The sequence below is a fragment of the Lithobates pipiens genome, unplaced genomic scaffold (assembly GCF_037356315.1).
Source record: "Lithobates pipiens isolate NorthernLeopardFrog02 unplaced genomic scaffold, aLitPip1_a1.2 Scaffold_25, whole genome shotgun sequence".
In the NCBI taxonomy this organism is placed as follows: domain Eukaryota; kingdom Metazoa; phylum Chordata; class Amphibia; order Anura; family Ranidae; genus Lithobates; species Lithobates pipiens.
In genome coordinates this window covers 32,276,112-32,301,227 of record NW_027507787.1, presented here as the reverse complement: position 1 = coordinate 32,301,227, position 25,116 = coordinate 32,276,112, and the positions used below count along the sequence as shown (strand labels likewise).

At 41.0% G+C, this 25,116-nt stretch overlaps 1 protein-coding gene across 1 annotated transcript in view; it reads right to left on the bottom strand.

Annotated features, from left to right (window-relative positions):
* TNKS2 (tankyrase 2) overlaps nucleotides 1-25,116 on the bottom strand; it is an 89,328-nt gene that overhangs the window by 38,385 nt on the left and 25,827 nt on the right. The window contains exons 7-15 of the mRNA XM_077454224.1: nucleotides 18,537-18,603; nucleotides 17,309-17,495; nucleotides 12,984-13,105; nucleotides 3,861-3,952; nucleotides 3,693-3,771; nucleotides 2,819-2,990; nucleotides 2,602-2,681; nucleotides 1,384-1,529; nucleotides 980-1,145 (exon numbers count right to left, since the gene is read on the bottom strand). Coding sequence (XP_077310350.1) covers nucleotides 980-1,145; nucleotides 1,384-1,529; nucleotides 2,602-2,681; nucleotides 2,819-2,990; nucleotides 3,693-3,771; nucleotides 3,861-3,952; nucleotides 12,984-13,105; nucleotides 17,309-17,495; nucleotides 18,537-18,603 — 1,111 coding nt within the window. The remainder of the gene's footprint in view (nucleotides 1-979; nucleotides 1,146-1,383; nucleotides 1,530-2,601; nucleotides 2,682-2,818; nucleotides 2,991-3,692; nucleotides 3,772-3,860; nucleotides 3,953-12,983; nucleotides 13,106-17,308; nucleotides 17,496-18,536; nucleotides 18,604-25,116) is intronic.

Here is a 25,116-nt window from a genome sequence, read left to right as displayed (position 1 = left end):
GAGTGCAAAAGCCAGCCTGGATGTATTAGATTTGAAAAAAAATACTAGTCCTTCATAAGTCTAAAAGGAGAATAGAAAATGGTTTATGATTGGCCAGCCTACGAAAACTAAATTAGTAGAACTAGTATACAAGAAAAGAAAAGGCCACAACAGCCAAGTAAAACTAGTAAAACCAAAGTAGTAGAACACCTTTTTTTTCCAGATGGTTTGATATTAAAAAGGCCACATAGTCTTCCTATTTTTTGTTGGTTAACTCAGAGTACTGCTTAAAAAAATAAATACAATTAAAAGTCAGCAGCTACAAATACTGCAGCTTCTGACTTTGTTAAATTTTTAACTTGCCTGTCCCAGAGTCCAGCGATTGGGGGGGGGACACAAAGCCCCCCGCTTCTCTCCCCCTCCCTCTATGCAGTGCCGGCATTGTATCTAAGGGCTGTAGCCTCACGGCCAGACACCCACTGCGCATGTGTGAGCTGCACCGTAACTGACCAGGTAACCATCTAGGACCTGTGACATGTCCCAGATGATTGCCGAGGGGGGAGGGGGGGGAGAGGTGATCTCCCTTCCGGCACAGCGGAGCACCCTCTAAAAAGAGGGTACGCCCCCCCCAAAAAAAAAATGACATGCCAAATGTGGCGTGTCAGGGGGTCACCTCCCTTGAAGCATAAGTTCCATTTTTGGGTGGAGCAAGAAGCAATATTTTTTGCTAGAAAATTACTTACAATCCCCCCAAAAAATGCAATGTTTCAACACTGCCACCAAGTGCACGTCTTGTCTCTAGACAGTAACTCACTATTGTTACTGTGCCTTGCAGGGATAATCACAATATGCGTTGCTTGGCTAAGGAATAAAAGGAGGCACTGAATGTAAAAAAAAGACATCCCTGAGCACAATTGTGCGATTTATCTCACATAAGGTCTAAATTTTGACCTGAAAAAGAGTAAACATTTGCACTTGACATTGGATGTCAGGACTGTACCTGTAGGAGAAGCTTGCAAATCTCATATTTCCCTTTTGCTGCAGCTTCGTGTAAAGGTGTGAATTTCCATAAATCAGCTACATTAATTACTGCTCCATGCTTGACAAGAAGCTCCGTTACTTCATAGTGTCCATAGGAACAAGCATTGTGTAATGGAACCAAGCCGCTAAAAACACAATTACAAATATTATTTAAGCACATGGTACCTTTGCATGAATTACTGTACAAAAGGATCATCTTCAACATTTGCTACATGTCTACTATAAAAAAAAAATCTCAAACTGAATTTGCTATTGCAACCATAACATCCAATTTATCAGATTTTTGTAAAGGACAGTTAATGGCAACACAAAAATGACTATACATGTTGTGATCCAGTTTCTCAACCAATATCAAATGCTTACCCTTTATCTTTTGCATGGACATCTGCTCCATGTTGCAACAGATATTCCACCACAGCGACCCGATTGTACCCTGCAGCAAAATGTAAGGGTGTGGACTGACGGCCTTCTATATCCCTACAGTTTACAGTTTGCGAGTTGCACAGTTTCTAAGAGAAAAGATCAAAAAAAAGGTCAGATTTTAAAACTACAACTACTAAGTGATTGGGTTACCATGAACCATTTTATCAAGGCGGGTTAATATTTTAACAAACCTTGTTTCTGTGCAGAGTTTATAATGTTAAACTAACATGGAGGCTCTTCTATTTGCACATTATACATGCAGGCTGTGCTTCCTGCTCAGTAGTGCGGTACAGTACCTGTGTTGTATTGCATTTCTTACAGACTTGCATCAATCATGTAAAAAGACAACTGTTCATCTTATCACAACAGTTGTTCAATGGCACAGTGAAATGAACATTTTATTAAACAAAGAGCCGCTAAAAGACGCTATAAATCTACAAATGTACCAACATGAACAGTAAAATTGTATTTTCTGGTACAATAAAAACAAATGTTCTTTTAACTCTTTCACTGCAACCAACGTATGCTATAAAAGTCAGCTGTAGTAAATCCATGCGTAAACCTGACTATCAGCGTCAGATGGAAGCAATAAAGTTCTAGTAAGCGATATTTTACCTCATTTGGTTCTTTCACTGTATTATGTTACAAGAGTTTTAGGTAATCTTCAGGACTTTTTTTTTTTTTTTTTTTTTAAAGGAAAAAAATAAAATAATAAAAAACGCACATCTTTATTGCAGGAAAAAAAAAAAAAAAAAGTACAATTTGTTTTTTGCTATGAGCCGGTTAAGCATAAACCTCTTACGAGCAGGCAAATACACTGAACGGAAGAGACAATGAACTACCAGAACACTCAACAGCACCCTGGTAGTTTATTGAGAACTACAAGACAGCTGCAAAGGGAGTCAGTACTTGTAGTTTCCCATTCACAGAACTATGTGCATGAATGACACAGCTGGGTGGGCGGACCTACGCAAAGCTGCGTCCTTTTTATACTGTGACAGCAGGCACAAGATCCCCGGCCTGCTGTCACAGGAATATTAACACATTATAAAAAGGTGAACTTTTCCATTAAGCATGAAAAAAAAAAAAAAAAAAAGAAAAGGCTCTTAACCACAAGTTTGCCATAGGACACAAACAAAACTCTACAACCATACTCACTTTGACTATATCTAGGTCTCCAGCTTTTGCAGCCTCCAACAATTGGCAGTCTGCGTCAGAGTTGCTAAGCGGTAAGCCTTCTGGTAAATATAAAGGCTGACATTAATGCAAAGCATTTGAAATGGAACACCACATACCAATAGGACTCAAATGACATGTATAACAATAAAAAAAAAAAAAAAAAAAAAAACACAAAACACGGATAGATAATTCATACCCTGAAGAAGCTGCTGTACACTTTCATTCCCCATTTGAAGAGCAGTAAAACCCTGAAGTGATACAATTGCCGGGTCACAACCTGAGTTTAACAAAATCCGGCAGGTTTGCAATTGACCACAATGAGCAGCACGATGGAGGCATGTCTGTCCCAAGTTATCCAAAGCATTGACCTAAATGGACAAAACAAGGTGCAATTTACAGTCCAGTGTATGCAACATTGGTAACATTAATGCAATACATAGTTAATCTGGTTGAAAAAAGAAAAGATAATCCAGTTCAACCAATAATCAACACTGAATGTATATTGCTATGTACTACTAAATTCCTATCCTGTAATCATCCCGTGACCTTCCTTAAAGTGGCTCTAAAGCCCAAACATTTTTTACATTAACGCAAGGAATGTTTAGGAGTTGGCACCCCCCCCCCCTTTTACTTACCCGGGCCCTCATATCTAGCGCTGTGCACGCCTGCAGCTCTTTTATCCCCCTCACTTCCGGGTCTTGCTGGGTATTCTGGGGTACCAGGAGGGGGTGTGACCATCTGTGATCGGCCGTGACTTCATCACTGCTGATCACGTGGTAAACAGCCATAACCAATGGCTGTTCACCCCCTTCGGTGGCGAGCGGTGTCTCCGTGACACGCCGCCACCAAAGAACCAGGGATGCGCGCGCATTCCCTGTTTAAACGGGAGGCCGTCATATGACGGCCTCCCGCCACAATAGGTGCGCCGCCTGGCCATCATTTGACTGCCGGCGGTCAGCAAGTAGTTAAAAAAAAAAAAAAAAATATTTATTACTTTTATAATTGCTTTAAAGCCCAACACAAGCAAAAATGTATTTATTTTTGGATAAAGAGTAGAAATCAGAACTCACCTTGGCTTCATTCTTCAGCAAAACCTCTACAACATCATTATGGCCTTTATCAGTTGCGACGTGAAGTGGGGTCAAAAAGCTTGGAGAAAGGTAAAGAATCACGGATGAAACATTTTACAAAACAGACTGGCATAAACAGAAGCTAAAAGAAAAAACACAAACACATACTCTTTGGTCTTTTCGTTGACGTTTGCTCCTTTTCTTAGAAGCAGCTCACACACTTGTTTTCGCTTGGGGTACGGCGATGTGCCAGCAAAATGCTATACATCAGAGAAAAAAATAAAATAAAAAAATATATATATATGAGGAGCACAGGAATTTAAAAACAGTCAAGTTACAGTCACCTAGGATGGGACACTGGCAAACAGAAAAGTCATAAGAACCCCCGTATACCTCCTCCTCAATCCAGCATCTCGGTTTTGTGAGAACACCAGAAAACTGGACACAGAAAGTAAAATTAAAATGTTATGGTAGGCATGGAAACCAGCGCTAGGGACCCCTGTCTACAAGCAGAAAGGGGTTTTCAGAAGACGACTACACATAAGAAAATGTAAAAAAAATAAAAATAAAAAAAAAATAAAAAAGGGGGGGGGGGGGGGCTTTAATATTCCATTCATTTTGAGAGAGACACAGTTCTGAAACAATCAGGAAGACAGCACTAAGAACCATATGTAACCAAGAACTACAAGAAGGACTAACACCTGAAGATGAACCAGGTGAGGTAAAGTTCCCAAAGCAGCAGAATCTACCAAAAACTATAGAAGATTAACATGATCCTCACACCAGAAGATAAAAGACCAACAATGTATTGTGGTCTAAAAAAAAAGAAAAAAACACACTAGGGAAAATCTGGAGGGAGAACAAGTACCCAGGAGGAGACTGGTCAAAGCAAAAAAATAAAAAGGACTGTCCACACTAGGAGACCATCTGGTCTACAAGCATAAACCCCTAAACTCACACACCCAACAACCCTTGAAGTTCAAGAATTGGAGGTACCAGAACAAGAGGCTGCCTTTCCAGATAACCCATCTTGCATGAGGCATCCAAGAAAAGCAAGGACTGTACAAATGAATATCAACAGGGATAGTAAAACTGATAGAGACTTGAAACAACTTCAGTGTACCAACCCTGATGTCAATATGACTGAATAAAGGGAGGCAGGATGTGCAAAAGTGGGGATGTACCAATAGCGATGCCAAGTATTTTCACCAGTACTTTTTAAAATGCTCCCAAAACTGATACATTGAGGTGCGATTTGCATCCATACAAAGAGAATGGGTTCAAATCGCACTGCAAAGAATCGCATGCAATTTGAACAGGAATGCAGCGCGATTCCTTTCTGAATCGCATGTGATTTTTCCCACCGCGCATGAGTGTGTGTGTGTGCGTGCGCACGTGAGAGAACCCAGTAAAGAAAGCGAAGCACCACGTATTTGCAGCAATAGGCAGTTTATTAAAATGTTATGATGGCTCACAAAGTAAATAGCTAGTCAAATCCATATCTTCAGTTTCCACGTCCCACCAATGATAGCAAACCATGGCCGCTGGAGGTGCTCGCAGGGCTGGAGGAGATGTCCGGTGATCTTCCTACAAATGAACATCACTTCCACCTCATAACCACAGGAGTCCCGGAACTTCTCCTCCAGCAGCCGTAGTTTGCTATTCAACCAAGGGGGAACCTGAAGACCGTGTCAAGGAGAGATGGTGCAACAACAATATTAGGAGCACGTTCCTCCACCACCCCACAAGCACCTAAGGGGGGGGGGTGAATATCCCTGAAGGACTCACTGACCCACAGGGTTCAGGATTTTCTTAGCAGGGATATACGTTGCCAACCTCGCCTGTTGGTGACTGAAGTCTGACAATGCTAGACACCTGCAAGGCCCCACTAGGCAAAGCTTACAGGAGTTAGACACCTCCGAGCTTTGACTTCAAGGATCCTGAAAGTTGATCCCAATTTTGCATGGGAGACAACTCCTGACAAGTTCTCACCTAGGAGGGAACAAGGGTGTTTGAGGCTGCAGGAACCCATGAAGGCCTCTTCCCACTGCTAAATGCAGTAGGAAAAGTCCAAGGATGAGGGGTAGCTGAAGATGCCAAAAAACACAAGACATTAGCCAACGGGTTAAAAGTGGTGTTCTGAGCACCCAATACCAGAGGGAGAAACTACCCAAGAACCTACCACTTATACTAGCAGGGTTGCACCTTCATGAAGAAAGCCTAACAGGAGTTAACAGACCTCTGTGGTTCTGGGGCCTATGGGCTGAATAGGAGTAAGGCTCTGAAGACCTAAAAGTACTAAAAGCCAAAGCAGCTGAGGGCAAAGGGTGGAATACCTTTGCTTCTTCCAATGATCTCCTGCAATGATAGGTGCACTATGGCCATGGCGTTGCATGTGATTGTGTCAAGAGCAGGTCCAAAATAGACAATGGGGTTGATTTACTAAAACTGGAGTGTGCAAAATCCAGTCGGCTTCTAACTTCAGCTTGCTCAATTAAGCTTTGACAATAAAACCTGGAAGCTGATTGCAAAAGTTCAGCTCTACATAGAAACCAATCAGCTTCCAGGTTGTATTGTCAAAGCTTAATTGAGCAAGCTGAAGTTAGAAGCCGACTGGCTACCATACACAGCTGCACCAGATTTTGAAGGGTAGGCAAAATCAGATGTTACTTGAATATCTCATCAATGTCGAACGCCCGTGGCAGACAGTCCCATTAAAAGACGCAATTTTGAGGTTTTGAAGAAGTTACACCTAAAAGTACAAGTTTCAGCCACTCTATGAAACAAGAGCCTACCCCCAAAGTGGAGTTATTTATGAAACTCTGCTCACCATGACAATTGAAAGATCATGGCTACTGCCATAGAGGACAGAAAGAAAAACCAGGTAAAATCAAACTGAGATCTAAACATGGAATTTAATTGTCAACAAATCCACAAAAGGTGAGCACACCTTCCACCCTTTTAATCTTTAGTGGCGTTTAACATGGATCTTGGGAGCTTCCACAGGAGGCACAGGGGAAAAAAAACCCAAAAAACAGTTCACGTATCATTTGTTAATCCAATTGCCTACTGGGCACCTAAACCCCTCTGCTGCCCAGACCAATTTTCAGTTTTTAGCGCTGTCACCATTTGAATGACAATTGCACAGGCATACAGTACTATATCCAAATTTTTATATTCTTTTCCCCACAAATAAAGCTCTTTTGTTGGTATTTGATCTCCTCTGGGTTTTTTATTTTTTGTTAAATTTTTATTTTGTTAATAAATTTTGCAAACAGGTCATTTTTCTCTTTCATTGATGTACGCTGATGAGGCTGCACTGGTGGGCACTGATAGGCGGCACTGATGGCTGGTAGTGATGGGCACCGATTGGCACTGGTAGGTGACAACCATAGACAGCACTGCTAGATGGTACTGATTGGCACCACTGGTTGGCATTGATTGCTGGCACTTATGTACTGTGGGCAATGATTTGTGGCACTGGCAGGTGGTACTGGTGGGCACAGATGAGGCGGCTTCACCTCTTCCTCTTCGGGACCGATGTCCCTTTGTCAGAAGCCGATGATTGGTCATTTTTACAGCGTGAGGAGAAAAAAAAAGCCAATCTTCTGTTTACATCACCTGATCAGCGGTCATTGGCTGAGAGCTGATCACGTTGGCAAGGTGCTGGGATCGACTCCTTACTCTGATTACCCGAGCCTCATTGACTATCACCACAGTGCACGGGGAGCATGCAAAGGGGGGGGGGGGGCTGACGTCTATTGACGGCCTCCGGGCAAAAGTAGGTCTCAAGGTGTCATTTGGGTATAGCGTGGATCTGAAGGGGGTTAAAGGGGAAATGTTCAGGTATATTTTCAGCTGGGGCCCAGGACCCTTTTGGGAGTTTCCAGTCCACGTAAAGAAAATTACTCAAGCCAGCATCTATGCAGCTGCAGGAGCTCTAAGGCCTTGAACAACTAGTTATTCTCCAGATGCATAGCAATACACACTGCATCAATAAGGTTAGAAACCACCTCTTGCATACACCGCTCATCTGCAGGAGACTTGTGATGACCTCAAAATTTGCTGGGTCTCTGAACCCAACATGGCAACAGGGATTGCAGGCCTGGATTTACTAGCTCAGGAGAATCAGAGACACACCATACCAGGGATGGCACTGGAGCACACTGAGCCTCTCAGAGCAGATTGCTGTGTGTCTTTGGGAAGACATGTTGTGCTGCATAGCAGTAGGGAACGAGTCCCAAGGTGAGGAAAACACACACACACACACACACACACACACACACACACACACACCAAGCCACTGTATGCCAGCAGTGGAAACAGACCAGTAATACAAAAGGTGCTCCAGGAGCAGCAGCAGGATAAATTCCAGGAAAGAGTGTGGAGCGTGCACCCAACACCCAGCGGACTAACATCACTGCTTGATCTCTGGGATTTAACCCTTACTGCAGTAAAAAACAGCCATAATAGGAAATTTGAAACCGGCTAAAAAGTGGAATAATGAGATGGCTCCCGATGCCTCAGTTTGAAAGGGCTTACACAAAGGAGTCATCAGAAACAGCATTACACTTGGGCCTGTGCAACAGCTCTAGATAATGAAGGAGCTCAGTGACTAATACACACAGTAGACTAAGGTCTGGAAAGTGCCACAAAGCAGAAAGTGCATCAAGATCACATTTTAGGCTATTCCTGCAAGTCCAGTCTAATGCTGAGGAGCAGTCATTCTGAAGAGCTGCTTTGTAGCTCAAGAGCCTGTTTAACATTGAAATCCGATGGAGATTACAGAGAATACATTATATAATATTAGAGAGATTATATATATATATATATATATATATATATATATATATATATATATATATATATATATTAGGACTGAAACAACTAATCGATTAATCGACAACTAATCGATTATGAAATTAATCGATTACTATTTTCATAATCGATTAACCGGCCAGTAAAATAATGGTGTTAAAAAAAAACTAAAATGAGCTCTTGATAGTACAAAAAGAGAAAATAATGGCTACTGTAAAAATATTACTTTCACTGTTCTACAGTAAAAAAATAAACCCTTACAGTAGTGATTATCTGCTTTTTTCTACTATAAAGGGCTCATTTTCATTTTTTTAACCCCATTATGCTACTAAACGTCTTAGACCTGGTTCACAGCTATGTGTTTATTGGTGCTTTTTGTAGAAATGCACTACAGTTCATTTATATGGTTTTCTATGAGACACGTTCACATCTGAAAGGGTCAGGGACTTTCAACGCAAAATGGTGCTTTATTGGGTCAACATACGTCAATGGAGAAGCTGCAGAAAAAGCATGTAATGCGTTTTTGCAGCAATTTGTGTTTTTTAATCTGCCCAAAAAAATGCAAAAATGCGAATTGCATTAAAATCACATGCGCAAAAATCAAAACGTACTGCAAAAAGCACGGCAGAAACAGATCAAAAGCAAACTGCATAGGTGTATACCGAGCCTTATGCTGGCCACACCGATCAATTTTCAGATGAGAATATTCAGACGAAAAATCTTTGTACATTCGCTGAATGAAACAATTTTGTTTGAAATTTTCACTTGTTTTTTACATTCTGTTTTTAAAATGAATGTAATTTCTGAACGAAAACCACAAACACCGTCTGAGAATTCCTTTTGACTAAGAAGTTTTCTATGATTTCCAAATTTTCCTGTCACTGTGGTTGAAAATGAACGTCAATTTGACACACTTTTTTAAAGGTTATTAACCGATTAATCGAAACAATAATCGGCCAACTAATCGATTATAAAAATAATCGTTAGTTGCAGCCCTAATATATATATATATATATATATATATATATATATATATATATATATATATATATATATATATATATATATATATATCTATTATACACACACACACACACACGTGATGTACAGTGCCTTGCGAAAGTATTTCAACCTTTTCAACCTTTTGCCACATTTCAAGCTTCAAAAAAAGATATAAAATTTTTATTTTTTGTGAAGAATCACCAACAAGTGGGAAACAATTGTGAAGTGGAACGAAATCTATTGGATATTTTAAACTTTTTTAGCAAATAAACTGAAAAGTGGTGCGTGCAAATTATTTGGCCCCTTTACTTTCAGTGCAGCAAACTCACTCCAGAAGTTCAGCGAGGATCTCTGAATGATCCAATGTTGTCCTAAATGACTGATGGTGATAAATAGAATCCACCTGTGTGTAATCAAGTCTCTGTATAAATGCACCTGCTCTGTGATAGTCTCAGGGTTCTGTTGAAAAAGCAGAGAGCATCATGAAGACCAAGGAACACACCAGGCAGGTCCGTAATACTGTTGTGGAGAAATTTAAAGCCGGATTTGGATACAAAAAGATTTCCCAAGCTTTAAACATCCCAGGGAGCACTGTGCAAGCGATCATTTTGAAATGGAAGGAGTATCAGACCACTGCAAATCTACCAAGACCTGGCCGTCCCTCTAAACTTTCAGCTCAGACAAGGAGAAGACTGATCAGAGATGCAGCCAAGAGGCCCATGATCACTCTGGATGAACTGCAGAGAACTACAGCTGAGGTGGGAGAGTCTGTCCATAGGACAACAATCAGTTGTACACTGCACAAATCTGGCCTTTATGGAAGAGTGGCAAGAAGAAAGCCATTTCTCAAAGATATCCATAAAAAGTCTCGTCTAAAGTTTGCCACAAGCCACCTGGGACACACCAAACATGTGGAAGAAGGTGCTCTGGTCAGATGAGACCAAAATCGAACTTTTTGCCCACAATGCAAAACGATATGTTTGGCGTAAAAGCAACACAGCTCATCACCCTCAACACACCATCCCCACTGTCAAACATGGTGGTGGCAGCATCCTGGTTTGGGCCTGCTTTTCTTCAGCAGGGACAGGTAAGATGGTTAAAATTGAGGGGAAGATGGATGCAGCCAAATACAGGACCAGTCTGGATGAAAACCTGTTGGAGTCTGCAAAAAACCTGAAACTGGGAGGGAGATTTATCTTCCAACAAGACAATAATCCCAAACATACAGCAAAATCTACAAAGGAATGGTTCACAAAAAAACGTATCCATGTGTTAGAATGGCCAAGTCAAAGTCCAGACCTGAATCCAATCGAGAATCTGTGGAAAGAGCTGAAAACTGCTGTTCACAAACGCTCTCCATCCAACCTCACTGAGCTCGAGCCGTTTTGCAAGGAAGAATGGGCAAGAATTTCAGTCTCTCGATGTGCAAAACTGAGAGACATACCCCAAGCGACTTGCAGCTGTAATTCGCAGCAAAAGGTGGCTCTACAAAGTATTAACGCAATAATTTTGCACGCCCCACTTTTCATTTTTTTTATTAGTTAAAAAAAAGTTTCAAAAATTCAATAGATTTCGTTCCACTTCACAATTGTGTCCCACTTGTTGGTGATTCTTCACAAAAAATAAAAATTTTATATCTTTATGTTTGAAGCCTGAAATGTGGCAAAAGGTTGAAAAGTTCAAGGGGGCCGAATACTTTTGCAAGGCACTGTAGCAGGAAACCTGATGGAAGTCACCAATTAAAATATACAGAGAAGTGAAAAGACTTCTCCAAAATTAGTGCTAGCGTACCAGCAAAAAAAAAAAAATCTAAAGCACCCTGGGTAGGAGGGGTTATATGGAGGTTGGCTTGTGATTTTTCAATTTTCTAATTCCTAACCTCTTGTAGGCATATAACTCAGATGTATCTGAATCCCTGTGTCCCTTAATAGATGGAGAAAGGTATTTACAAATGCACAAGTCCATTTGCAAACTTGAAACTACAGAATTGATGGGAACTAAATCTAGAGAGAGAGTAGTCTCCTCTTTTGGTAACTATGGCTTCCTGCAAAACAGCTGCAACACTGTAGACTTCTTGGCAACCGGCCAAGACTTTAGGAATTTGGTAAACATTATCCTTAATATATATATTTTTTTTTTTTGGAGGGGGCACCTCCCAAATCAGGGTGTGCGTCTATAAATTTATTCCCATTAAGCATAGTAATATATTTAGCCAAATTAGAATGTAAAAAATATCCAGCAACATTTTTTTTTTTTTTTTTTAAGATAAGCAAACATTCCGTGGAGTCATTTTACTGGGAAGTTGGGTCAGACAGATGACCTATGATGGTTTTAAGCTAAAAAACATGAATCTGTGTTTCTTCACTTCACAGTATGACATACACTGCTTTTCCAGGCAAGCGGAGGCGGTATGCAGTTCTCTCATGAGAAAGTAGAAACTTGTCCTATGTTAAAATACCTCTAAGAGTAACGCAGGAAATTAAGAGCTTGTAAAGGCAAGTTATTATAAAGCCTTTATACTTATTTGGTTAAGGAAAAAAAAAAAAAAGGTGGTACTACTATTACTTTTTTGGCCTACAAGTTTAAGCTGTTCTTTTTTGTTTTTGTCATGTATATTTATTGATATACTTCTGTATAAGAAATGCTAGTATAGCTAGTTGATCATCAAAACAGGCCAAAAGCCTTTAAAATGTTACTTAACCCAGGACCCTGCATTCACTATATCTAGTCTCCCACAGTACACAGAACATGGAAATTCAATAGTTTTAGTAAATTTAAATTGCTAAATACCTTTTCTCAGCAGTTAGAGAAGTCTTGTGACTTCTACCAGTGTCTGGTTAAAGCATCTGTAGGAGGAGTTTTCATTCTGCTCTGACTGTCCTATCAGGTGGCAGGACCCCTGACCCTCTGTCTGGACAGTGCAGATTGGCCCTGTGCTGATCACATGCACTCTCCCAAGGAAACAAAAATTTTCTAGCAATAAGCACCGAACTGCAGCTTGCTCCCAAAGCGCTGTTCTATTGGGAAATTGTTTGGGGACCGAGGAAGAAGGGGGGGGATTAGAGAAGACAGAATCAAACACCGTCTTTTTACAAAATGCAGAGGATTAACCCCTTGGGTTCCACAGGGAGTATAACAAGCATGCTTTACTGCAGATACAGACCGATTTTACCATTGTGGGTTTAGAAACACTTTAATGCCACCAACATGCCAGGTCTGATTTAGCAGATGTGGAGTCCATTCATAGAAGTGACCTACAGAAGCTGAGCATTTCAGAAAACACCTATTTGGAGTTTCGCCTCAACAATCAGAATTAAATGGAATACAAAATTTAAAACAATTTGAGAATCTGATTACTATGGCAAGAGATCAATGGATTTATTTTTGACCGTTTGTTCATATCATTTCTTTTAAGCTTGTAACGTTCCAGGGGCTTTAAAGCAGAACTTTAAAAAAAATAAAAAAACTCACCAAGGCGGTCTCGTGAGTTTGCGGATGTTTGAAGTTGACTATTTCCAGTGACAGGTGCTTTTTCACACGTGCTACATCTGATTCTCTTGCTGCCAGCAGCAATGAATGACCTTTAAATTCATCTAGATAGGGAAACAGACAAAATGCAGTTTTGTATTAGCAGTGTAGATAGGAACTCCTACAAGAAAACATTTCAGATTAATTGGTATTGGTGCAAGATGTATGAAAACATGAGACCTGGTCTGAATAGGATTATTGCAGACAGCCTGGGACTACAATCAATAGCTAGGTTTGGTCTTTGGGCCGATTGCTTGCTGTATAAATATGCACACAAATGTTACCAATCACTCAAAAGAACACTATTCCACTGGATCATCTGACCACCATCTCGTTCACGTTCAATCTGACCACCATCTCATATCTATCAACACCTTAAAGACATATTTTCAAGTAAACATATTCCAATTACAATGCTAAAGGTTATAAAATAAAAGCATATGCTGTGACCAAAGACATCCGTATACACAATGCAAATATTTAAAATGGTCATACTCTTATAACAAACTTGAAACATGGCAATTACAGTATAGGAAAATGTAAAACTAACAAAGTAGGCTTCTCCAACATAGATCGCTATGCGAGTCTATTAAAACAGACCCATCAAAGAACAACCTGGACAGAGGTAGCCACAGAAATTGCAGGGGAATATGATTAAAAGGAATCAGGGTTATGATCTTAGCAGCCCACAAAGTAGTAAAACATGAGAAGCTCACTAAAAACAGTTTCTCAGTGAACATGGGATCATGACTGCCAAAAAAAATAATTAAACAGTTTGAAGCTTCACTTGAACGTACCTAAAACATAGAACAAATGAAACTGTGGGACAAGTACTTTGTGAAAAAGGAAATAAAATCAGGTTCCCCAATTGAAAATCATTCAGATTAAAGATGAGTTTACTTCCTCTTTCATTCCCTGTAAAGGCAAAGCATAATGGACTACTATGCATCGCATAGTAGTCCATTATGTGTCACTTACCTGACACAGGAGCCAGCGATGTCACCGCTGTCCCCTGTAGTTCCGAGCATCCATCTTCTTGGTGGGTCTCGCTGCTCCGGCGCTGTGATTCGCCGGAACAGCGATGACGTCACTCCCGTGCATGCGCATGGGAGCCGAGACTCGCGGCATTGCCATCATCGACGACGCCCCGCTCAGTGCGCCTGCGCGCCGCTGTCTACGGTGCATGCGCCGTAGATAGCAGTGCCCGTCTTTGGGCATATATCTCCTAAACCGTATAGGTTTGGGAGATATTTCTTGGACCTACAGGTAAGCCTGAATTTAGGCTTACCTGTAGGTCAAAGTGGTTTGTAAGGGTTTACAACCACTTTAAGTTAACATGACACTACCAAATCATTGAATCCACACCCATAAAAAGCCAAGCACATTACTACATAAAATAAACTATAATGGGAAATGCTACACCTAGGACAGGCAAGAAAACACCAACTAAGCTGGCATCTGACAAAACATCCTTAGATAGTACCAACGCCGCAACAGAAGGCTGGAAAGGAACAATTTTACAGCCGATAGGCTGTTGGCACAAGTAGTAATCATTCAAAATTCCAGTTGTTATACACCTTTATGTTTAAAATAACAATGTCACAAATGTATTAGTTTATTATTATTTTTTGCAAAAACTGCAAACTATACTGCTGTCAATGATGACCAGTAAGCCCTGGTGCACACAAATCCCACCACAACAAAAACATGAGTTACTGCAGAAACCTGTTCACATAAAAGTAGTATAACTGATGCGATTTTGAAAAAGGACCTTTGCGGGTTGGGTACGATTTTGTGTTCCATAGACTTCAATGGACACACATCAAAATCACATCTGTGTTGTTTTTTTAAACTGTTTTACAATGTGATTTGTGCTGGTTGTTAGGAGCCAGCACCCACCAGCGTCCTAGCCACCAGTGACTCATCCCCGCTGTCTGCAGCAGGGATGAGTCCACTGGTTAAGGAGTCGACACCCACTCACTCATCCCATTGCTTCCCTGGGGCTGCATGCTCAAATAAGGGTCTGGTATGGCTCTTGCACGGAGTTCCCCTTAAAACCGATACCAGACCTAAGGATCGGTGGGGGACCCCTACACTTTTTTTTTTTTTTTTTTTTTTTATTCCGGCTCTTTTTTAAACCCAGCTCACAACAGGAATGACTCAGTGTTAGGAAGCTGACAGGTGTCAGACCTTTAACAACCAACAGCAGGGATGAGTCGCGGTAATAAAAACACATCAAAATAGCATCTAAACTGCATCAACTCACAGTACAACTGCCCTTTGAAATAGTACTGCAAACCAGATTGAAAATCGCACCACATCAGTTTGAACCTAGGGCAATAGATCTGTGTGTGTCATCACTGACTCCTTCTAAAAACATTCAGGGGCAATTGGAAGCTCTTATCGGTGAATTTAGAAGGAACCACAATTTGTTTTCTCCACAACATACCTCCATTGTTGAAGCAACCTGATGACAATAATTGGATCTACATACACTAACTACTTAAAAGACCAGGGAAACAAGAAAAGTAATGGACAAGAAAAATGGTTAGAAGATGAACAAAAACACACACACACACACACACACACACACACACACACACACACACACACACACACACTCCCCATAGGACATTGTCATTGTTCCCTGAGCAAACTGAAAAATTCAAAAAGGAGAGTCATGGACATTAGGTCCTATTTTGACAACAGAACTGGTATTTTCCAGTGTAAGAAAAGGGGATGCTCGACTTGCCAGTTTATCCAACATGGCCAATCCTTTTCTGATAGGGCCGGTAATAAAGTACGACATAAAGCAATTACTTGTTCTACTGAGTATGTGCTATATGTACTTATATGCCCGTGTAACTTGTTATATGTGGACCATACGATGCTAACCCTATGAAAACGTGTAGGGGAACACCAACGTTTTATACAAAAGGAACTTTGTGAACACAGCGTTCCCCGCCACTTCAAAAAACGTATGTTGAAAACATTAATTGTCTAAAGGTTGTAGCCACTGAATGAATCCCGGGTGGTTCTCTGACTGATAAGAGGAGGTTCTTATTATGTAAACGAGAATCAATCATTCTGGATCTACAAACTGGCCTCTCTATCTCCCAATGGGTTGAACGAAGGTCTAGCGATTCATAGGATCTAGATCCCCTCCGTTATTGTTCCTTATTGTTTTGCTACCATCACTCTACATCATTTTTTCAGTCTTTAAACCCTCAGTGTGTACCCATAAGCTACATGGAGGGAATTATAGTGTGCAATATATATTTTTTTATATTCTAACCATTTTTTTTTGTCCAATACTTTTATTGTTCCCCTTGTCGTTGTTTGAGTAGTTGTAGTGTATGTAGATTAAATTACTATTGTCATCAGGTTGCTTCAACAATGGAGGTATGCTGTGGTAGAGAAACCAATCACGGTTCCTTTAAATTTGTGATCCTTCCCACTGTCCACCCCTATTTAAACCCCATTGGCTGTCTATGTCACATGACCTGAAGGGTCACACCCGATATGCATTGTCAAGGCGACAGCTATCCTCTCTCCATTTTTGACTTGCTCTAAATCCTTTTGTGCCTCAAGCCTTGTTTTTGGACTTGCGCTTCACTGATCATAAGATGTCACGCTCGGGTGTTTCCATCCACCAGCTCCGGTGGTTGTTCCGATGGCTTCGCTGTCCCTTCCTTGTTCCGTGGCTGTTCCACCATCCTGACACATATCATTGGAGATTCGATCGAGACCTCATATTGTCCATCTGGCTCAGCACACGCTGGCTTCCCTCCTCCTAGTGACATCCAGGAATACATGAAGGTTTTGCCATCGCATCATTGCTTCACCAAGCCAGTTCATCACCGACTGTTGCTCAAGGTACTGTCGCAGTGAGGAGCACGCTTTGCATTCGCTGCATCTATGCAAGGAGATTTTTTTAGATAACTGTTCATCTAAGTATATGTCATTATTAAATTGGCACATGATTTTAGCTCATTGAGCTTTTCAATTGTTTGTCCTTTCAAGACTGTCCCAATCAGCACTTCCAATTGTGGATGCCCCTGAATGTTTTTTTACTTGTATTCACACCCCTTCTGGTGTGCTCTCGCTGTACATTCACAAGGTTCCCAGTTCAACGTATGTCCCATTTTTCTGGTGCCAGACTGTTTTTGTCCTACTCCCACCACAAATAATGCAGCAACAGAAATACCGGACGCCAAATTTGAAAACCATTGGAGATTTGTCACAAATAAAAAAATGAAGCAACTTACATGCTAATTGTTCCTTAAGCTGCGGTGTTGGTGCCAGATCTATTGCACTCTTGTTATGGCAGTTGAGCATGTTGGGATCTGCTCCATAACTAAGCAAGAGGGAGCATACCTCAACACGATTCTTAGATGCTGCTTCATGAAGAGGGGTGAATTGCCAGAGATCCATTGCATTGACACAGGCACCATGCTGAAAAAAAAAAAACATTGTATTGTGATATTTATAAAAAATTATGATCAAATCTGAACTATAAAATTATACAAGTTTCAAAAGGATATATATATATATATATATATATATATATATATATATATATATATATATAGATATAGATATATATATATATATATATATATATATATATATATATATATATATATATATATATAGACCATATTTAGGGTGTCATGCACATGGCCATAGAGTGCACAGAGCCTGTGTAATGTCCTTCCTGGGACCTTTTGCTATTGTGTAAAGATGGGAGGCAATTGTGTGCCAAGGTTTGCATAAAGCATTTGCATGTACCTTGACACATGCTCTATACGCACGCTGTACCATCGGTGTGCATGGAGGTGCTTTCCACAAACTCCGGCACACAACTGCCTCTTTCCATTCATCTCAATGAGTGGTTGAACACTGACAGAGGGTAGGCAGTACGCAGGCTCTGAGCACTGTACAGCCTCTGTACAACAGTGTGCTTAAAGCCTAATGGTTCTCTGTCACCATTTTGGTAAATCACTACACAGGATATTTACAAACAGGATACCAAACTTTTTAATTATAACATTAAAGTGGTTCTAGGGGCTGAAGTTTTTTTTTTTCCCCCACCTAAAAAGTACCCTTTAGTATGCATCTGCCGCGCCCCCAAGCCCCCCCCAGCTCCTCCTAATACTTACCCGAGACCGATCGCAGTCCACACAAGAGCAGCTGCTCTGCCTCCTCATTAGCTGAGAGACAGCAGCAGAAGCCATTGGCTTTCACTGCTAGCACATACAGCGAGGAGGGAGCATGGGGCAGGGCCAAGCTCCATTCTGTGCGTCAGACATACAGAGCGGGGCACAGGAGCGGGCAAGCCAAATGCTCCCATGGCATAGTTTTTAAATTAGTAGTTTAAATTTTCTAGTATGGATTTAGCAAAACACTAAGAGCATAAACATGAAAACCTATTGTTAAAATGTTCGCTGTAATCCAGCATGATAGACATACGTAAATAAATTAAGACACAATTACCTTTACAAGTGACTCTGTTACTTCATAGTGGCCATATGAGCAGGCATTGTGAAGTGGCACCAAATCACTAAAGGAATAGAAAAAGACCTGAGCAACAATGCTGGCTGTGGCCAAAAGCCCATGAATGCAGTCTACACAAGAAAATGCTCAATATTAAATCTAAATTAAGACCTACATAACCTTTCAATTTCCAAGCACTTCAGTGTGAAAACAAACACTGTAAAAATAAAGACGGCAGCAAAATCATTCTAGAAAAAAAAAAAAAATCTAATAGCAATAGGATAGCTATTCTATACCTCTATTGCACAAAGACAAAAAAAATAAAATAAAAACACTTTACAGGAACACTATAGGGCAAACAATAACACAAAAAATGTATACGTTTAACACAAATGTATACAACCACATAAAATACATATAAGCAATCATAAATGGACACTGCCCAATTTTATATGTTCAGATTTTTCAGTTCCATCTTGTAAAAAATTACAGGCAAGGCATCGTCCCTGTGTGCCATGTCAATACCATTTCTTCAGGACAAGGTGGTGATACAAGGCTATACCACATGCCTCGTTTTGGGGGTTTTAGGATAGCCAACTACGGAATTGGTGGCATGACTGACAGACCGACACTTGTGTTAGGCCATAGGGGCAAGTGAGATTAGATGGAGAGGTCATGTTGCTTTCCCAATTTTGTCCCATTTATGTATAAAATTAAAGATAGAGAATATATATATATATATATATATATATATATATATATATATATATATATATATATATATATATATATACACACATATATACACACACACACACACACACACATCAAATAGATTTTACTTGCTCACCTAGTTCTCCTTCTGTCCCTCCTTTCTCACCTGTAAGTATATAGCCTGTACAACACTGGTGTAATTATGGGATTATGCAGTTGAACGGGGATAGCTTTGTCAAATTCCTCTTGATATAGGTTTATTTTGTGGTGTCTGCCCTTCCATGGTCTACCTTTCCGGGTCTGTGTATGATGTGGCTCCTTTAACTCCTCTGTCTGCCTGAGAAACTTTTTTTTATGGTCACTGCACTGTTTTAACATATAAGCATATGTTCGCTCTATGTTATGTTGACATTAAAAAAGTTTGAATCTGAAATTGATGGTAATAATTTTTCTTTTTTTTTTTTTTTCTTATAAAATATGTAGTACATCATCATATACACTGCCTTGTGTTGAAGAAGCTGTATTTTCTGTGAAACTGGTTGACGTAGCACACGGGGAGGATGCCTTGTCTGACTTTCACAAGATGGAAATTTCTCAACGTGTATTAATTGGGCAGGGATCCAATCCTGGTTCTGGGCGTTGTCCAAATACGATTGCTTTTATATGGTTTTTATGCAGTTGAGTACATCTGTTTTAAAGAACATATTAATAAAATTGTATGGTTTTAGAATGTTTTGTTCGCCCTATATTGTACCTGTAAAGCCCAATGTTTTTGTGCAATAAAGGATATTGTTTTCACCATTGTTTTTTGGCCTCCTTCACACAACCGTTTTGATGCTTTAATCAGGGCAAACAAATAGCAGAGGCCTCTTATTCTATATTAGCCAATGACAGGCTGCAGTGGCCACCACTGTTTGCATGTAGTCACACACAAAGCATTTGCATATGGTTCGGAACAAATGTCTGAGCCTGGATGTCCCTAATCGCAGGCACAGCTTGTGTTTCGGCTACAAGCATCTCCCCTCGATTTTCAACATAATGACAGGAGTATTCGTGTTGTACTTAGTGAAGCAAGTTTACCCATAATTAAGACAGCAGCAATAAAGACGGGAAGAAATTCATCGGACCTAAATCTCAGCCTCGTAGAATTTGAATACCGTTTCTCACTAATTTAAGCTGCTGCTGCAAACGGAAAACTCTTTGCATTTAAACAAGCTGAATAGATTATATTTTGCTTATGCCACTCTGCAGAATATGCCATTACTTTTTGTAGTTTTACGGATTTATTGTGCAAAAGATAAAGTGGAATCATGAAGACCAAATTTGTGCCAGTCAAACAATTGATTCTGTGTGTGTAATTTGGGCTGTTAAGTTTGCATTAAAGTCTTTTGTGCATGGACACATAGGCTAACATAGAAAAGGGTTTAGCAGAAAAAAATAAAAAATAAATAAGCCAGATGCCCCTAATGGCAGCTGTAAAAACGTCCAGTGTGCACGAGTCCTTAATGAAAGTTACATTCCCTGCTTTATAAAAATGTATTTTATTCTCAACTGGTAGATTATAGTTAGTGGGTTATAGTTGCCTTCAGGTGTTGACACTGACACACCCAATACAGGAAGTTGACTGCCCTATATAACCCCTCCTCCTTCCAGGAGTACGTCAGTTTTTGTAGCCAAGCAATATACTTAAACCCCATAAAAGAAGAGGAGCGGGACCTCTGTGTCCTATGATGTACTCCAAGAAAAGGATTTTACAGGTAAGCTGTTATAAAAATCCCATTTTCTTTATTGTACATCATAGGACACAGAGCCTTAAGTATTTACTTAGTGGGACATCCCATAGCAATGCTACTTGAGGTGAGGGAGACAACACAACCTGTAGGGCACCCCCAGAGCTTGAGGACTTATACTGCTGCCTGCAGCACACTGCGCCGGAAGGCGACATCCTCATTCCTTCTTACATTCACTTGGTAAAATTTTGAGAATGTATGAACTGAAGACCAAGTTGCGGCCTTGCAGATCTGAGCAAAGGAGGCCTGGTGACACACTGCCCAAGAAGCACTAACCGCTCTGGTAGAGTGCACCTTAACTTGAATAGGGGGAATCTTACCCCTTAAATAATAAGTTTGAATTATAACTTGCCGAATCCACTTAGCAACAGTGGATTTCAACGCTGCCTGTCCCTTTTTAGGACCTTCTGGCAGAATAAATAAGACATCAGTCTTACCAATCTGAGCAGTTTTCTTTAAATAGGTTTTCACTGCTCTCACTAAATCAAGACAACGTAGCGATTTTTCTTCCTTGGAACATGGTTTTGGGAAAAAAGATGGCAGGACAATATCCTCTTTCAGATGAAAGCCTGAAACCACTTTTGGCAAAAAGCCTGGATGAGGGCGGGTGTAACACCACTCTGTCCTCATGAATAATCAAATATGACTCTTTAAAAGAAAGAGCAGCCAATTCTGAAACCCTCCTTGATGATATAGCAACCAAAAATATCAGCTTCCTAGTCAAAAGGACTAAGGGAACATGCTGTAATGGTTCAAATGCCGGTTTTTGTACCACTGACAAAACTAAATTCAAGTCCCAAGGGGTTAAACGTGATTTAACTGGCAGATTAATCTTCATCACCCCTTGCATAAAACCCTGGACTAAAGAAAGCATAGCAAGCGGTCTTTGAAATAAAACCGATAAGGCTGAGATTTGGCACTTAATAGTACTTAGGGCCAACTTCATCTGTATGCCAAATTGTATAAAGGCAAGAATTCTGCCTATAAAATATCTCCGAGGGTGCCAAAGAGAAGATTAAGATAACAGACCTGGATAGCCCAAGCTTCTTCAGATTGTGGGTTTCAATAGCCAAGACGTTAAATTTAGCGTCCGTAAAGTAGGATGGAATATCGGCCCCTGTAATAGCAGGTCTGGCCTTAGTGGGAGAGGCCAAGGACCCTCCACTGCCATCTTTACGATCTCTGCGTACCATGACCTTCTGGGCTATGCTGGTGCTACCAGAATCACTGGCTTTCTTTCCAGCTTGATCCTGCAAAGTCGAGGAAGCAACTGAATTGGGGGAAAAGCGTAGATCAGTGAAAACTGATCCCACAGGTTTACAAGTGCATCTGTTCCGTATGCGAGTGGATCCCTTGTTCTGGACACAAAGTTGACTAACTTCATGTTGAATCTGGACACTAGAAGATCTATGTCCGGAGTACCCCATCTTTGGCAAACAGCCCGAAACACTTCAGGGTGAAGAGGCCATTCCCCTGGGAATAACTGCTAGCAACTTGGATAGTCCGCTTGCCAATTTTCTACTCCCGGAATGAAAACTGCCGGGACATTACTTTATGCCCAAATTAGGATATGGTTCACCTCTCTCTGAGCAGAGAGACTCTCGGTGCTTGGTGATTGATATAGGCCACAGCCGTGGCATCGTCGGATTGAATCCGGACTGGACAATTCTTTAACCTTGGTGCAGGTTTTCAGAGCCAGATACACTGCCGGAATCTCTAGGATGTTGATGGGCAGGGCCCTTTCGAATTTTGACCACTGTCCCTGGTCATCTCCTCTAGTACTGCTCCCCAGTCTGAGAGGCTGGCATCTGTCGTTACTACTTTCCAGATTATTGGTCTGAAGGATTTCCCTTCAGCAAATTCTGGCTTCGTAACCAACTGAGGCTTTGAGACTCTTGGGGACAGCCACATTTGTAAGTCCAAAGCCTGGATCGTCTTGTTCCAAGCAGAGAGGATTCTGTTTTGCAACAGTCTTGAATGGAACTGGGCATAGGGGACTGCTTCGAATGAAGGTACCATCTTTCCCAACAACCTCACGCAAAGGTGACTTGAAGGATTTGCTTTTGACCTGACCATCCGTACCAGCTCTTGTATGGAGCTGATCTTTGCTGGAGGCAAGAACTCCCATTTCTGGGCTGTATCTATGATCAGGCCTAAGTAATCCAGACTTCTTGCTGGTTTTAAGGAAGACATCTCTAGGTTGAGGATCCAAATGAGACTTTCCAAGTAACTGGTTGTAATACGTATGCTTTGCCTTAAGCGAGTCACTGACTGGTCATTTAACAATTGATCGTCTAGGTATGTCAACACCGTTATGCCCTGTGCCCTCAACCTGGCTAGAGGTGGGGCCAGTATTTTTGTGAATACCTGTGGTGCTGTGGCTAGCCCGAAGGGTAAGGCCACGAACTGAAAGTGCAGTTGTTCCACTTCGAAATACAGAAATCTTTGGTAAGCGAGAAATATAGGGACATGCAGATATGCGTCCCTGATGTCAATGGATGCCACAAGTTCTCCGTCTTGTAGGATGGAGACCATTGACCTGATCGACTCCATTCGAAATGAGCAACTTTTTAGGAACCGATTTAGATTTTTTTTTTAGATCCAGAATGGGCCCGACATCTCCATTTGGTTTTGGTACCGTAAATAGGTTTGAATAGAAACCTAAACCTTGTTCTTCTGTGGGGTTCTGTATTATTACCCCTTGAGTCAATAATCGGTCTAATGCTTGAAACAGGGATCGTCTTTTCCCTGGATCCTTGTGACATTTGATCTCAGAAAGTGAGATGGTGGAAACTCCCGAAACTCTAGTTTGTATCCTAGAGTCACTGTGGAGAGAGCCCATCTGTCCTGGGTTTCCCTCTGCCAGCCTTCTGTGAAATGCACCTTGTTGAGGGGAAGACGCCTCTTCATGAAGAAGTCTTAGTAATCTGCTTTGTGCCTGGGCCTGACCCTGTGATTTTCCTCTGGAATCTGATGGTGGAAGCCATCACCATTGCCTAGAGGCAGATGAGCTTGGCGAAGGAGAGAAAGTCATTTTAAATGAAAGACGTTTATACTTTCTTTTGACTGGTAAGAGAGTACTTTTTCCACTGGAAATTGTCTGGATGTATTTATCCAAATCATCGCCAAATAGTCGCTCCCCATGAAATGGGAAACTAGACAGCAGGTTTTTGCAGGGTGCTTTGGCAGACCAACCCTTTAGCCAAAGGGTCCTACGCATGTGTATTAGCACAAGTGCAAGGCAAGATGAATAGAATCCTATATAGCAGGGATATGCAATTAGCGGACCGCCAGATGTTACAGAACTACAATTCCCATGAGGCACAGCAAGACTCTTAGAGCCACAAGCATGATGGGACTGGAGGTCCGGTAATTGCATATCCCTGCTATATAGCATCTATGGCAAAACAAAGCTTTTGGTAAATCAGCCAACTCACTGGCCTGTTGTGCAGGGAGCTTGTTAAGGGCCTCTGTGAACTGGTCTTTTAAGGACTGACAGATGCCTATAGCTGCAAATGCAGGCTGAGCAGCAGTTGCTGCTAAAGAAAAAAAGGATTTTACTGCTGGAACGTTCCATTTTTTGGTGAATTTTTCCTCCATAGGATAGAGAACTGAAAATATCTTTGGAGGAAGAGAATGCTTATCCGGATGATCCCATTCAGTATAAATAAGCTTCTCTAGTAATGTGTGGACTGGAAACGTATGCACTGGTAGTGAAGGTTTCAAGGAACCCAAAGAAGAAACCTGATTTTCAGCTGACTCTGTTAGGGGTAGCATGAAAGTGGAGCGAACCATGTCCGTAAGGATTTGTACTTCAGATTGTGAAGCTGAAACTTCAACTGTTTCCTCCATAGAGAAGTAATCAGTTTGTTTTTCCCGATCGTTTGAGGGTAATACTTCATCCTGTCCCCACTATAAGGGGTTTGGAGTGGGAGAGAGGGCTCTAGCACACTTCTTATCCCCTTTAATGGAGGATGCGATTAAAGCCGATAATCTTCCTTCTAAGCACTGAAAATTACACAGCCTTTTTATCAGCTTTATGCTTGCTTAAACATAACATGTATCCCTATCGTCTC